Genomic DNA, 16948 nt, shown 5'->3' with positions numbered 1-16948 from the left:
TTTTTTTTAAGATATTTTTTTGGCATTTTTTTTTATGCTGTATTGATACTGTAGAGACAGAGTTGAAATGGGGCAGAGAGGGGAGTGACATGCAGAGAACGACCGCGGGCTGGAATCGAACCCGGGTCCGCTGCTGGCCGAGGCCCATGGGGGGGACGCCCTACCAACTGAGCTAAGAGCGCCCCCAGGTAGCTGGTTTTGAAGCAACTCAGAGTTTGTTCGCTCTGAGTTAGAGGAAACTTTTCCGTTTCAGGTAGCAGGTTCAGCGCAACCGAGAGTCAGTTACTGCGGCAACATACGCCGTGGCTCTAACCTGCTCGGGAGGTGGTTAGACCTACCCTGAGTTATTACGCTGCAGCTCCGACTGAAGAAAGAGTCACTGTTACAACGCGACCCTGTACAGTTTAAAGCAAAATCACTCCATAAAAATCTCCAGCGGGATGTTTTTATCATGTACTGATGATTTTACGTTTGATCGATCATTTATCTGATCAGTAGCCTTGTTCTCAGCCCTCGTTCATTCATATAGGCGGCCACCTTACACATCGTGAACATGCTCTACATTCAGATTTATAAACCTATTTGTATTGTATATCATTAATCTTTTTATTAATAGGAGTTTTTTAACGTCATTGAACAGATTTCTGTCTGGTTGAAATGTAATTCTGCGGCTGCACGCGATCGTTACTGTTCACTTGTGTGATCACAAAGTCACAGACGAGCCTCGTTAAATAGCCTTATATGAATAGAAATAATATAATTTAAACTGTGATCACTTGAGGACAAGGGATCTGGTAATAAATCAATCAGGCTCTGCAATGGAAACTGTCACCTAATGTGTCTGACGTAAATGTCTTTCATTCCCCATTTAAAAGAAGTGACAGTCTGTTTACTGCACAGTACTATAGCTTGCCACAATACAGCGAATATAAAACACTGTCAGCAATGCTGTGCAGCGCCAGCTTAATACTTTTGCTGTTGCTGATATGCGTAACTTAATTCTTGAAATAGAGTATTGCTTCTCATACGGAAGCGTAATGATGCTCTTGACAAAAAAATGTTTGCCACGTTTTTTTCTGAATTGCCAAGGTGATCATTCGTTAATATTTTTTATTCAAGTGGGAGGAGCGGAGAATTATTATATATTTTTTTCCATGGTGAATCATGTTATCAGCGATCCATTGACGATGGCTTTTACGCACGTGCTCAACCCTGAGTGAACACGCTCAGAGTTGATTGACCCAACGCTGATCCACTGTTCTGAAACCAAAAACCCAGAGTTGCGCATATCTGAGTTGAGCAACTCAGAGCGCAGGATTAAACCCAGAGTTTGTAAACCCTGCTACCTGAAACAGGCCCCTGGTTAATTCAGTGAATATGAGCGCCTGTGCTTTAGCCGATAAACCAAGTCAGTGTTGGATAGCATTAATTAACTCACCCGGTTGTTTGGCTTGCACCTCCATATTATGAACCCAAACATGACAGCCAAGTCCGGGGAACTTTCACGACAAGTACAGCGAAGCACCGGTGTTTATATCTACGCCAGCCACGGTCCCCTGTCACAGCCAGACAGGGGAATGTAGGCTACTTGCCTTTATTTTGTACAGCCGTGCACACAATGCTGCTGTATGTGTTTGGTATGTTGCTGCCTTGTTGTTTGTGTGCATTTACGAGCGGCGTTAATGCAATGCTGTTTCAATTCTAGGCTATTTGTGCTGTTCAGTTGCTGTTTATTTGTCTTTTGGCACAGTTGTTGGCCCTGTTGTTGTTGTTGTTGTTTTTTGTGCGGACATGCACGCTGTTGTGACAGGTCGGGTCTGATCGCAGCCATGGTTGATTAGGGGAATAAATATATGGGAAGGGAGACTGGGCGCGTTAAGCGCGTAGAACCATTTTTTACACAAAATGATCAAGGCGTTATGCGCGTAGGCCTACGTGTGTAACGCGTTTGGTGTGGGTGCACCTTCGCAGCATACACTCTTGCTCTATTCTAATTTCTGGTCAAGCGTGTTTCGTTGTTATTCAGATGTCTAAGGCCACATCCTCCATCCCAACCCAGAAACAGCCATTCTAGGCTCATCACAACAACTAGAGACTTTAAGTCATTGGAAAGCTCTGTCGATCCAGTATGGGATGGTGATCGCAAAGAAAATTATTCTTAAGGTTTAGAAAAAAGAGATAACTCCCTGTTTTGACATCTAGCTCATAGAGTTATCCAGTACTCATGTGGAGAAAATTCGATATGAGATTTCAGGGAAAGCAGAGAAGTTTAAACACATATGGCAGCCTTTCCTTGACTATATACCAGTACTGAAGGGACCGACATGACACCTCATTGACTTTTTATTTTCTGTTTAACATTTGCCTGTAGTTTAAATAATGTAATTGGAAGTCCTTAGAAACCTGTAAAGTAGAGTACGCCATGTTAGTTGTTTTTTATTTTATTTTGTCTTTTGTTTTTGTATTCCTTGTTTCATGTTTTTTGTTTGTGCGTGTATCTTCTCCAAAAATAATCCATAAATAAAGTATTTAGAAGAAGAAAAATAATACGTCATCCTCCAAGAATTCTGGACGGATGCAAAATGTGTATTTTGTCTTTCTAGTTGTTTTTATGCCTGCTGCAGCGAAACATATTCCCTGTGAAATGTCAATCTCCTCCATGAAAAAACCTTTTTAAACAGTCTATATACTCACCCATCATCTGATCCAGAACACAGTATTCCCTCTCTGAGTGGAGACCAGCGCACATGGAACACTTTAGCTAAGTGTCCTGTGAAGACCTTGAGAGGCTGATCGGAGCTAGTGGCCAGGTAGTACACGCGCACGTTTTTATCCTCGCAGCCTGTTGCTATCATGTCCCTACAGAGAGAGTGAGAGAGAGAGGGCGGGAGAGCAGGTCAAACACTGTGGACACAGATTAGCAACAAACCAATGACAAAATACCTTTATTTGTGACATGAATGTGCCTTAAAGAGGACCTATTATACTTTTTCAACTTGTATGATCTATAAACGTTGCTATAATGATTTATAGTAATTTTTAAACATACTAAAGTGTCAAGTAATGACTATCATGCATTTAGACGTATTCCCTGCTGACCGTCTGGGGTGGCTGTGCAGAGCGCTAAACACTAGAGCAGCCGGTCGCGATTCACTTGTTCAAATTTCCGGGATTCGTTACGTGGAGAATCCGGATTTTTCCATGTATGGTAATGCTGCAACATGCTCAGGCACGCTCCGGCCATGCCCCCACCTGCCTGCTCAAATCTGCCCGTGCACCGCTGAAAGTGTTCCGGAAGGAAGGTAACCAATCACAACGAAGTGGGGTTTGCAGGAGGGGGGCGAGGGGGCGGAGAAGCACAAAGCGAAGTGTGGACAGAGAATGCTGAGCGCGCCCAGATGAGAGGAAGAGTTTCCCGAAAATCCACATGGTTTTTTGTGCTGTGATTCGTGTCAGGTTGCTCTATAGGAGTCAGTTTGGGTTTAGACAGAAATACTCAACTGAAACAGCTAATTGTTATTTGCTTGAAAACATAAAAGCTTCAATGGATAAAGGAAATGTTGTTGGGGCAGTGTTCCTAGACCTAAAAAAGGCCTTTGACACGGTAAACCACAGTACTCTAATGAACAAGTTAAAACAGTTCAAAATGTCATCAGAAGCTCTGCAGTGGTTTACATCTTACCTGGAGGGGAGAGAGCAATGTGTCAGGGTCAATGGGGTCAGGTCCCATCTGCGTGCCAGCAGCATGGGAGTACCGCAAGGGTCTGTACTTGGTCCACTGTTGTTTTCTATGTATATCAATGACCTACCAAACTGCTGTCCGGGAACCAACTGTCAAATGTATGCTGATGACACTGTTATCCATGTGTCCGGTAAAACACCAAGTTTAGCAGGTGAGCACCTGACACAAGCATTACTCAGCATTTCAAAATGGCTTGAGCTGTCTCAGTTGACCATTAATGTGAAGAAAACCGTCTCTATGTGCTTCTCCATCCGTAATAGACCTGTCACCGATGTTTTTGAGGTACGGATCAAAAATTAATTAATTGAATCAGTAAATGAAGTAAAATATCTGGGCATCATCCTGGATAAGAATTAAAAATTTGTTACGCAGGTTAAGTATGTTGCAAAGAAGGTCAAACTAAATCTAAACTGTTTTTGTTTTATAAGAAGGGACATGTCATGTCAAACGGCCATATTATTTATGCACGCATGATTTTTTCTCATTTGTCATACTGTATCACATCATGGTCACAAACTTCTTCTACCACATTAAAACCTATCTTTTCAATATACAAACAGACAATAAAAGTCATGGACCGGAAACCCATGAGATGGCATCACTGTGGCATTCTAAAAACACACAACCTTCTCACCTTTGATAACTTTATTAATTTGAGTAATCTTAAATTGTTTTTCAAGTGTGTAAATAACCATGTGTCACCACTGTTGTCTGAATTGGCCATCAGACATCAGAGCTCTCGTCGGGCAAATACACGAGCCTCCATCAATGGTGATTGTCTTGTTCCAATGCACAAGACATCTTTCGGTCAGTCTGTTTTCTCTGCATCAACGTTTAAAACGGTCCTCAACTTGATGTCAATTGTCATTTCAGTTATCGATGCAATTTCAATGATGGATGCAACCCTCCTCCACCCCATTCACCTCCAGTCCTCATCTCATCATCATCAGCATCATCCAGACCTTCAGCTCTGGGCTCCATCGAGGGGGTATTCTGCTCAGCCCAGGATTTTGCTGCCCCCTTCAGATGATTTTGCAATGGGGTCTAATCGCTAAAGACCCTTCTAATATCTTCAGCAGCATTGAACCTTGTGGTATGCCCATTGTGTTGTACAAACAAGATGACATTTCTTGGTTTACCCTAACACTGTTCTCTATTCTGAAGATATGAGCTAAACCAATCAACTACTTGTTTGGAAAATGTAAAAGAAGACAGCTTAGACAGGAGAATGCTATATTTTACAGTGTCAAAATCCTTATTAAGGTCAAGAATCACTGCCCCCACAACATTACCCCCTTTCAAATACCCCTTTCACACCAAAAAGAACCATGAGCCAGCTCCGGGCTGGTGCTGGGGCCAGTTCAAAGCTGGTTACAGCCTTATACCAGTTTTGAACGGTTGGTTTCGCACCGACCGGAGCCAGCCATGGAGCCGGCAACAGAGCAACGTCATGACGTCACTGTAAACGTGTGTATACGTCGCCCGACGTCGCTGCTCTTGTGGCTAAAAGCTAGCTTTTAGCCACAAGAGCAGCTAGCTAGCGCTAGCTTTAAGCACAACAACAGCGGCGAATACGTCTTATTTTTACACGTGTTGCCTCTCGCTTTGCTTTGTTAACCAAACAGGCGTATTTTCCCCGGTCAATTTGATCACTAAGTTCGGTAATTATCTTGTGTTAACGTCTTGTAGTAGCTGTGTTTTTAAATATGGCGGGCATGAGGTTTGAGTTGGTTGGTTGGTCAGGATAATCCCTCCCCCGGCCGCTGGCGCAGGCAGTTCTCATTTCTAGCCCAGCTCAATCCTGGAGTTGGGATTGAACCGTTTTTTTGCCGGCTCTCTGGCAGTGTGAAACCAAAAAACTGGCTCTAGTTTCGAACTAGTTCTGATTTTTCGGCGGTGTGAAAGGGGCAAAAGAGCACTTTACATCTTCAGTAAAGCAATAGTTTGCTATTTCGGTGGAATATTTTGATCTAAAGACAAACTGTTGTGGATGAAGGAGTTGATTGGTTACCAGATGGTCAAACAATTCTGCTGCTATAATCTTCTCAAGAACCTTAGATAAAACAGGCATCATGATTTCCTGCTTAAAGACTGGTTTAATGATGATTTTTTTCCAGTTGTGAGGGTATTTGCAGGACCTGATGGATAAGTTTATCAGATGGGTCAGAGGTTTTGTCAGAACTGTATTATTTAATAAAACAGGGTCCAAATTAAAATTTATTTTGCCTTTGAATTAAATGTCTTTATTGCATCTGTAATTTCTGCTTCATGGACTTCCTTAATATAGAAGGAATCAGGTGATTCCATACCAATTGTATAATTAGTTGTGTTTAAAGATTTTAAATTGTGTTAATGAATTAGATTTGTTTGTTACGGCCTCCACACAAATCCTGCGTCTACCTCTGAAGCGCGTCGCCTTCCGTTACTGCTGCCTCTCTCGCGCTTTTTTCGGACACACATGGAACGTCTCAGCAGCTGCTGCTGCTGTAGTACTGCTTCTAAAAGCCCTGTCTTTCTACATAGAGTTTTCATAGATAATTCCCATTAAAATGAAGTTCTTTCATGTAATTTATGATGCATATGATTTATAATGAGTCTAATATTGAGTCTCGACAGTAATCCGTGCGCCCCATTGCCTTTTTATTTTTTTTGCCACATTTTCACTTGTTTGATGTTTTATTTTGAAAGGGACACACCAGGAAATGGTGAAACTACAGCGAAAGCTGCCGGTATGAAGTCAATATGACTCTCAGCAGAGTATTTCTCTATCAGTTAAAGCAGAGAGACCCGAGAGAGACGCACGTCTCTCAGAAAAAAATAGGCGAGCATCCTGAGGTAAAGTGGAGCGTCGCTGCAGACGTGCCTCCGACGCGCATCAGCAGTGCGTCTGAGGTTGGATGTGTGGCCGCTCTAGGTTGATTACATGGTCTGTGAAAAAAAGTCAGACGTAGACGCGCAGTAGTCCGGTCCTTCTCCGCTCCAGCACGGCATTGGAGCTGAGAGGTTTTTACTTTAGTCAGTGCGTGAGCGTCCACTAGCTCCGCTGCTCCAGCTGTCTGCTGAAATACATACTGCTTCTATTTCTGACTTTTGATAGTCTTGTCTTTTTATCTTACAATCCAATGTGTATGTAATCGGTTGTTTTCTGCTGAAAATAAGTTGGTGTTTTTTAAGCGTTGTCTTTCAGACCGACTTAAATATAAACAAGTATTTTCTGATGCCATATGGAGCTAGTTGCAGCATGAGGTGCAAAGCCTCTACCGACCCCTGAGAAAGATGGCAGATGGGTTGATGTCTTACTTGTTATTCTGGCTCCAGTCACATCCAAACACAGCAGCAGGGTGTTTGTACTTATGAAGGATTTTACCATCGATGGTCCGGATAATACTGTTGTCAAAACAATAAAATACACATAAGACTCTCTACAAAGAACAAATAATGGGTTTATTTATTTCATATGATATTTTCATTATAGAAAAATCTCTTGTCAGAATACAGAAAAAGATGAACACTAACCAGAATCCATCTCCACTACATGTAGCAATCCTCTTAGAATCCTTATGGCTCCATGATATACAGAATATACCGTTCTTACCATGCTGGAGGAAGACAGAGAAGGTTGTCACCGCACACGCTATTATACCATGTATCATTTTGAATGTGCTTCCAGTCTTCATGTTTCACCATGGGATAGTTGGCGAAGATAGAAGAATGATATATGAGTGACTGGTATGGAAACAACCCCTTAAAGCTCACATATCTGTTATTGTAATTTTTGTTTCTGAGTACATAGTGAAACATTGAATTGGTTGTTGAACTGCAATACTGCAATCATTGTGTGTGTGTGTGTGTGTGTGTGTGTGTGTGTGTGTGTGTGTGTGTGTGTGTGTGTGTGTGTGTGTGTGTGTGTGTTTTCTGTTTTAGTATATTAGTATTTCAAAAGGTCTGTATGAAGGTCTGGTCTTTGGGGCGACCGTGGCTCAGGTGGTTAAGCGGGTCGGCCAACGATCCAAGGGTTGGCGGTTCGATCCCCGCCCGGCCACCTGTGTCATGGTTGTTGTGTCCTTGGGCAAGACACTTCACCCACCTTGCCTTGTGTGAATGTGTATGATTGCTGTATGTTTGAGGTGGTGGTCGGAGGGGCCGTTGGCGCTGAATGGCAGCCACGCTTCCGTCAGTCTGCCCCTGGGCAGCTGTGGCTACTATAGTAGTTTACCACCACCGGTATGACTGTGTGTGAACGAATTGAACCAGGAACCCTGTAAAGCGTCTTTGAGTGCCTAGGCAATAAAGCGCTATATAAAACCTATCAATTATTATTATTATATTTTTAAAGTCAAAACCCTTACAAAGTTCTATAAACATCTGTGTTTTGTATAAACCACATCGGTGTGCTGTTGCTGCTTTGAAAGAGTAGTTCAAATGTCGCATGTGTGTATCATCTTGATGCTAAAAACTGTTTTGAAAAGGGATTGTTTGGTTTGGTTCCAAGTGTTTAATTTTGCCCTGTACAGTAAGTGAGATGTTTATCTCTAAGTGTTGTGTCTTATTTGGTCTGTGTATAAAGTTTTAACACAGTGAGAAAAATTCTGCAACATTTATGTAAGCATTCGGCAAAAACTGTAGATGAGGATTTCTTACTCAATAAAAAATTAAAGGTTACAAACAAAACTCCTGAATTTCCAGGGCTGCAATACATACAGAAAACAAAAACACTAAATAAAAACTAAAGTCTAATCTCTCATACAGAGGGTGAGTACTGTAAGGTTCCTCCCTATCTTCAGCATTGACACACACATTTTACAGTGATAAACATCGTATCTTACGTGTATTTTCTCTGTATGGAGGCAGGTTTAGGGCAGCAAACCAGTATGAGATTCAGTGAAACGCCACATTATCCCAGACAACTACAAAAACAGGAGAGTTTCTTGCCTCTTCGATTTCTCTCCTGCTGGCCCAATTTTAAAAAGAAACATTTTATTTTCAAGTGTTGTGCTTTTAGCTGAAACTCAATCAATTCAATTTCATTTAACATTTTAGGAATACTTTTGGTAATATTCTTCTACGATTTGAACACATTCCAATAAGGTAAATGCAGAATCCAACATTTTGTTTCAGAGTTTTGAACACAGTGTCTTAGCAATTGAACACTGCAGGTTGTTGTTTATAAATGGGACAAGAGCTCTTGAGTTTTGTAAATGTTGTCAATGAATGCATTTTGTGTGAAATGAATGAAAAATGATCCACAGTTTGGAACACATGGACTTCTGTATTGCAGAGTTTTGCACATGGGATTTCAGTTGTGCCGACTGTCTTTAAGCAATTGAAAAAAAAAATGAAAAAAATCATAATAGGTGAAATTTAATATGAATTGAATTGTGACAAGTTTAAATATTCAGTACAAAAAAAGAGGGGACAGCAGCCATACTTTAACGTATCATGTGATTAAGCTGAGTGAAACACTGGGGCTTTTCATACTTATGAGCACACACACACAGATTGGGTTTGAAAGTCAAAGTTACCTCATTGAAGCGAGTGATGATCTTTCCTTTCCTGACATCCCAGATGAACGCTCCATTGCGAGACGTCGCCCCTGCAATACAGTTCAGGTCTCCTTTAGAACACACACACACACACACACACACACACACACACACACACACACACACACACACACACACACACAGGTCAGCAATCTTCACATGAGCAACACATGATACATTTTACTCAGATATCACTGCACGGATGGAACTCCTGTTTTTTTGGAGCATATAGCTGAGCTGGGATGTTTATATTATGTTGTATGTTTGAATCAGGTCTAGTCAAGTCAAGTCAACTTTATTGTCAATTTCTTCAATATGTGCCATACATACAGACGAAACTACAATACGTTTCTCTCTGACCCACGGTGCAATAAGTACAAAAGGATTCAAATTAGATAAGGAACATACAATAAAGAAATTCTAGATAGATCACAAGTGGGGCAAGATCAATCACCATTCCTCATTTCTTTCTCCAAACTGATTTGTGTGTGTGTGTGTGTGTGTGTGTGTGTGTGTGTGTGTGTGTGTGTGTGTGTGTGTGTGTGTGTGTGTGTGTGTGTGTGTGTGTGTGTGTGTGTGTGTGTGTGTGTGTGTGTGTGTGTGTGCTATACGGATGCATGTGCATGTGGATATGTGCAGGTAAAGTGAATCTACCTGGAGCCCAGGACAGAGAGTAGACCACTCCTTCGTTTCCGGGGGAGGTGTAAACAGCTGTTAGTGTGTTTGTGTCCCAGATTTTGATGGTTCCATCAAAACTGGCCGTGGCCAACAGATTGGGGTCGTCTGGCTTAAATTTACAGTCAAAGATAGTCTCCACATGGCCCTGCAAACATGATAGAAACAAAGAGAAAGAAGAAAGAAAATAGAAGTCAAGACTTGGTTTGTTCATTCAGTCATGTTGTGTAAGCTGAACGTTGTAGCATACCAAGTCTCGTAGGAAGTCCCACTTCTTGGCCCCCATGTCGTAGAGCCCCACGCCTCCATCCATGAAGCAGCACACCACATGGCCAGGAGGCAGAGAGAAGGAGCGGTTGTGGGACAGTGTTGGGGGAGGCACTGCCTCACTGGTGGAACTGGTGTGCTGACTCTTACTGGGGGAACAGGAACTCAGAGCTGTGCAGAGAGTCAAGGGGAGCCAAACAAAGGTTACAATATATGGTGTGGTATTCTAGCAATCTTAAAGAAAATAATCCTAACACTTGTTAACAGTATGTCTACCTTATTTTAGGGAGTGATGTTTAGTTAATCACATAAAGCCCTGTTAGAGGAGTAGTACCATTGGTCAGTGTTTGAATGCTTTTTACACACACGGTGTACATTTAAGAAAAACTTTATAATTTTTCAGTCTCTTCTGTTGTGCTGACAGGCGCACAGCTGTCTTAAGAAACAGGAAAATGAAGGTGTAGATTGTGTGTTAATCTTGCACTTGTGAGAATGTAGTTTGGGATTTGGCACAAAATCCTGATACAAACCTGAGAATAGAACTCCTGCAACTAGTAACAATTGTGTTATGAGGATATATGACCTTAAACCACATTTGAAAGTGTATAGATTGCATTTTACCTTTCTTGGGAGGGGAATTGAGGACATGCAGAGCATGAAATCCAGTCTTTTTCAGTTTGAAGCTGTCCAGAGGTGTGGAACGAGAAACATTCCATACTCTCAATACTCCAACCTGGGAGTCTGAAAGACAGACAAAGACAAATCGGTCAAAACGTGTCTAAGGCCTCTTCAATACTTCAAATGTGTTACCATATACACTCACCGGTCACTTTATCAGGTGCACCTGTTCAATTGCTTGTATAAACAACCAGCTAATCAGCCAATCACATGGCAGCAACTCAATGCATTTAGGCATGTAGACGTGGTCAAGACAATGTGCCGAAGTTCAAACCGAGCATCAGAATGGGGGGTTTAAGTGACTTTGAACAAGGCATGGTTGATGGTGCACGGCAGAATGTCCCCATGCTTCCATGTTGTTTACGCCAAATTCTGACCCTACCATCTGAACTTCGCAACTGAAAATGAGACTCATCAGACCAGGCGAGATTTTTCCAATCTTCTATCGTCCAATTTTAGTGAACCTGTGCAAATTCTAGCCTCAGTTTCCTGTTCTTAGCTGACAGGAGTGGCACCCGCGTTCAGAGATGATATTCTGCATACCCTGGTTGTAACAAGTGGTTATTTGAGTTACTGTTGCCTTTCTATCATCTCGAACCAGTCAGCCCATTCTCCTCTGACCTCTGACATCAACAAGGCATTTTCATCCACACAACTGCCACTCACTGGATATGTTTCCTATTTCGGACCATTCTCTGTAAACCGTACGGATGGTTGTGTGTGAAAATCCAAGTAGATCAGCAGTTTCTGAAAAATTCATACCAGCCCTTCTGGCACCTGAACCATGCCAGGTTCAAAGTCACTTAAACCCCCTTTCTTCCCTTCTGTTGCTCGGTTTGAACTTCAACAAGTTGTCCTGTCCAGGGGCCGTATTCACAAAACATTTTATCTTAGCGCTAAGAGTACTCCTAAGGAGCACTAAAAGTTCTTAGTAAGGAGTTATTTCTTAAAACCTATTCACAAAGCTGATAAGACCAACTTTTACTAAGGAATGGGAGGGACTCCTAAACTAAGACTAGAGGGCGGTGTTGACCCTATTGCTATGGATGATGTCATGATTATACCTTCTATGCCCACAGTGATTGGCTGAGAGGGAATGAGAGCTAAGAGTGAATTTATGATAGAAACACTGTGGGAGATATCCATATTGTGTCGCTGTATTAAAGTAAAGAGTTTTTATATACAATTAATGACAAGTGACACTGATTTAACATGAAAGCAAGATACTGCAGGGTTTCCCACACATTTGTTCACAATAGCGCCACATAGGTCTATTCATTTCAAATTTTACAATAATAATAATAATAATTGCTTGGATTTATATAGCGCCTTTCATGATACTCAAAGCGCTTTACAGGGTTCCAGACAATTCGTTCACACACAGTCATACCGGTGGTGGTAAACTACCATAGTAGCCACAGCTGCCCTGGGGCAGACTGACAGAAGCGAGGCTGCCATTCAGCGCCATCGGCCCCTCCGACCACCACCTCAAACATACAGCAGTCATACACATTCACACGAGGCAAGGTGGGTGAAGTGTCTTGCCCAGGGACACAACGACCATGACACAAGTGGCCGGGCTGGGATCGAACCGCCAACCCTAGGATCATTGGCCAACCAGCTTAACCACCTGAGCCACAGTCGCCCAATGATTTGAATCGAAAAAAATATCCTCATTGAACAGCTGCACGCCATGCACTCTCACTGTATTTCTCTCAACGGCGGACTATGCAGCAATAGTCAGACAGCGACAAACCAGGAAATTCACAATTTAGAAACAACAGCCAGCGAAATTTATCACTTTTAGGCAGGATTAATTTAATAAAAATTATCATAATGCCAAAGATCAACTACATAACCTATATGTTGCCGCTCTCCTATCCTGCTCATCTCCGAAAAGAATAAGTGTGTTGAATCATTCATATGGCAAGGAAAAAAGCCTCTCTTTAATCGTACCAAGTTATACTCTGCTAAGAATATTGGGGGATTATCTATTCCTAGATTAGACTGGTATCAATGCTCATTCTTACTTGCCCAAATATCAAAAAATAACTTGCCCCATCATAGAGCCCCTGCCTGGGTACAAATTGAGAAAGAAATACTTGATCCTTTTCGTACTGAAACATTTGTGACACAGAAAAGTATGTTTTATGTGGTTCATAATCCTGTGCTTGAATTTACAAGGGAAAGTTGGAAAATGGTACACTGTCATGTTAAAAAATAACCCATCACTTACACTTGAAGCTTCAATATGGTTCAATTCAAAGATTAGATTAGCCAAAAAGCCATTTTGCTGGTACCAGTGGGCGAAAATGGGAATTTTACACTTGGATGATTTATATGACAAGGGCCATATTGTAACATTTGAACATTTGAAACAACATTACAGTTCAGGTCCTCAATAATCTGGGAGCAGCTCTGAGGCCTGTTTCAGGTAGCTGGTTTTGAGGCAACCCAGAGTTTGTTCGCTCTGAGTTAGTGGAAACTCTCGGTTTTCCGTTTCAAGAAGCAGGTTCAGCGCAACCGAGAGTCTGTTACTGCGGCAACATATGCCGTGGGTCTAACCTGCTCGGGAGGTGGTTAGACCTACCCTGAGTTTCTTTTCACTTTACGCTGCAGCTCCGACTGAAGAAAGAGTCACTGTCACAACGCAACCCTGTACAGTTTAAAGCAAAATCACTCCATAGAAATCTCCATCGGGATGTTTTTATCATTTCCTGATGATTTTACGATTTTACGTTATCATTTATCTGATCAGTAGCCTTGTTCTCAGCCCTCGTGCCGTTCATATGCGGCCACCTTACACATCGTGAACATGCTTTACATTCAGATTAATAAACCTATTGTATTGTATGTATCTCGTTATTTATTTTTATCATTATCAGGAGTTTTTTAACATCTGTGCCACTGAACATAAGCTATTTATGTCAGGTTGAAATGTAATTCTGCGGCTGCACGCGATCGTTACTGTTCACTTGTGTCATCCCAAAGTCACAGACAAGCCTCGTTAAATAGCCCAATATGAATATAGAAATAATATAATAATTTAAACTGTGATCACTAGAGGACAAGGGATCTGGTAATAAATCAATCAGGATCTACAATGGAAACTGTCACCTAATGTGTCTGACGTTAATGTCTTTCACTCCCCATTTAAAAGAAGCGACAGTCTGTTTACTGCACAGTAGGCTATAGCTTGCCTACATAATACAGCAAATATAAAACACTGTCAGCAATGCTGTGCAGCGGCAGCTTAATAATTTTGTTGCTGCTGATATGCGTAACTTAATTCTTAAAATAGACTTGCTTCTCATACGGAAGCAATGATGCTCTTGACAAAAAACTTTTGCACCGTTTTTTTCTGAATTGCCGAGGTGATTAGATCAGAGTTATGAGATAATATCCCCGTTCATTCTTCTCCATAAGCTCATTCGTTAATATTTCTTACTCTAGTGGGAGGAGCGGAGAAGTTTTCTTTTTTTTTCTTTTTTGAGAAGTGGAGAAGTGGGAGGATCAAGCATTTGTTTCTTCTGTTTCCATGGTGAATCATGTTATCAGCGATCCATTGACGATGGCTTTTATGCACACGCTCCACCCAGAGTAAACTCGCTCAGAGTTGACTGATCCACTGTTCTGAAACCGAAAACCCAGAGTTGCTCGTCAACCCTGCGCTCTGAGTTGACCAACTCAGAGCGCAGGATTAAACTCAGAGTATTTAAAGTCAAAGTCAAAGTCAAAGTCAAAGTCAGCTTTATTGTCAACACTTCACATGTACAAGACATGTAAGGGAGTCGAGAAAACGTTTCCCCTATCCCGCGGTGAACATATAAAAAGTGCACAGGCACAAACAACAATATACGAGACAACACTAAAAATAGACAAGATAGACAATGACATAAAATATAGGAGTTTCTCTATGAATAAAGTAAATAATTGTGCAAAAAGGCAGTCAATACTGGCAGCAAAGTGTCATGTAGTATAGTGCATTTTTAAAGATAGATAAATATCAGCTAATTCAGTCTGTATGGTGTGTATTATAGTGCAAAGACAGTTAAGAGGGGAGAGAATTTAGCTTCCTGACAGCCTGGTGGATGAAGCTGTTTTTGAGCCTGGTGGTGCGGGCAGGTAAGCTCCGATACCTTCTTCCAGAGGGCAGGAGGTTGAACAGACTGTGAGCGGGATGGCTGGCCTCGCTCACAATCTTAATCGCTTTGCTGGTGAGGCGGGTGTTGTATGTGTGTTGCATGGAGGGGAGTGGGGCACCGATGATCTTTGCAGCTGTGTTAACCACGCGCTGCAGTGCTTTCCTGCTGTATTCAGCGCAGCTCCCGCCCCACACGGTGATGCAGCTGAACATGATGCTCTCAATGGTGCCTCGGTAGAATGTGCACATGATGGATGGGGGGGCTCGTGCTTGCTTCAGTTTGCGGAGGAAGTAGAGGCGCTGATGGGCTTTCTTCGCCAGTGATGCAGTGTTGGTGGTCCAGGAGAGGTCGTCGCTGATGTGCACCCCCAGGAATTTGGTGCCGCTCACTCGCTCCACTGCAGCACCATCGATGGTCAGTGGTGGGTGCTCAGTGTGGCGACTCCGGAAGTCAACAACAATCTCCTTAGTTTTGCTGACATTCAGCAGGAGGTTGTTGTTGCTGCACCATGTGGTCAGAAGGTTGACCTCCTTCCTGTAGTTGGTCTCATCGTTCTTAGTGATGAGACCCACCAGAGTGGTATCATCCGCAAACTTCACCATGTGATTGGTGCTGTAGGTTGGTGTGCAGTCGTGAGTCAGCAGGGTGAAGAGCAGGGGCGAGAGCACACAGCCTTGGGGGGCCCCAGTGCTGAGTGTGATGCTGCTTGAGGTGTTATTTCCGACTCGTACTGTCTGTGGCCTCTCGCTGAGGAAGTCCAGCACCCAGTTGCAAAGCGAGGTGCTGAGCCCCAGCTGGTCTAGTTTACAGATAAGTTGTTGTGGGATGATGGTGTTGAATGCTGAACTAAAGTCTAAGAACAGCATTCTGACGTATGAGTCTGTTGTGTCCAGGTGGGTGAGGGCAGGGTGGAGAGCAGAGCAGATTGCATCCTCGGTGGACCGTTTGGCTCGGTAAGCAAACTGGTTGGGGTCCAGGGTGGCTGGGAGGGAGGACTTGATGTGTGACATAACTAGCCGTTCAAAACATTTCATCACGATGGGGGTCAGTGCAACGGGTCGGTAGTCATTGAAGCAGGATGGAGCAGGTTTCTTTGGCACAGGTATGATGATGGTGGCCTTGAAATGTGACGGAACAACAGCTTGCCTCAAAGAAGTGTTAAAGACGTCCGTGAAAACATCCTTTAACTCCTCAGCGCAGTCCTTCAACACCCGGCCTGGAATGTTGTCTGGGCCCGTTGCTTTCCGTGGATTGATAGTGGCGAATATCCTCTTCACACTGGCAGCGGACAGGCACAGAGCCTGATCGTGGGGAGGAGGTGGAGTTTTCTTTGGGCTTGTGTTGTTAGTTGCTTCAAACCGTGCAAAGAAGCTGTTGAGGTTGTTGAGCAGAGAGATGTTGTCATCGCAGATCTTTGGCGCGGGCTTGTAATCCGTGATGGTCCGAATGCCCTTCCACAGGCTCCGCGTGTCTCTGCTGTCTTTAAAGTGGCAGGTTAACTTTTTTGTATAGTCCTGTTTTGCTTTCCTGATGCCACGGGACAGGTTGGCTCTCGCTGTTCTCAGGCCAGTTTCCTCCCCAGCTTTGAAGGCGTTGTCTCTGGCCCTCAGCAGCCGATGGACGTCCCCTGTCAGCCATGGCTTCTGGTTAGCCCGAGTGACAATGGTCTTTGTGTGGGTCACATCATCAATGCACTTACTGATGTAAGCGGTAACAGTGTCTGTGTACTCATCAATGTCAGTGTGGTTGTTGTATGTGGCTGCTTGTTTGAACATTTCCCAGTCTGTTGTTGCAAAGCAGTCCTGAAGAGCAGAGGTGGCCCCCTCTGGCCACACACGTACCTGTTTCCGGACCGGTTTGGTGATTTTTACTCTCGGTCTGTATGCTGGGATTAGCAT

At 43.0% G+C, this 16948-nt stretch overlaps 1 protein-coding gene across 1 annotated transcript in view; it reads right to left on the bottom strand.

The window, feature by feature from the left end:
• The window catches only part of wdr17 (WD repeat domain 17), a gene marked incomplete at both ends in the record, with an annotated part of 81528 nt that overhangs the window by 31034 nt on the left and 33546 nt on the right, over positions 1–16948 (bottom strand). Inside the window, 7 exons of the mRNA XM_080028983.1 lie at positions 2695–2859; positions 7043–7129; positions 7259–7341; positions 9265–9356; positions 9940–10108; positions 10211–10398; positions 10849–10968. Of these exons, the coding sequence (XP_079885109.1) occupies positions 2695–2859; positions 7043–7129; positions 7259–7341; positions 9265–9356; positions 9940–10108; positions 10211–10398; positions 10849–10968 (904 nt within the window). The remainder of the gene's footprint in view (positions 1–2694; positions 2860–7042; positions 7130–7258; positions 7342–9264; positions 9357–9939; positions 10109–10210; positions 10399–10848; positions 10969–16948) is intronic.

The sequence above is a fragment of the Ammodytes marinus genome (genome assembly GCF_949987685.1).
Source record: "Ammodytes marinus genome assembly, chromosome: 6".
NCBI classification, from domain to species: domain Eukaryota; kingdom Metazoa; phylum Chordata; class Actinopteri; order Uranoscopiformes; family Ammodytidae; genus Ammodytes; species Ammodytes marinus.
Note: the sequence above shows the minus strand (reverse complement) of the source record. Positions and strands in the feature narration are given on the sequence as shown.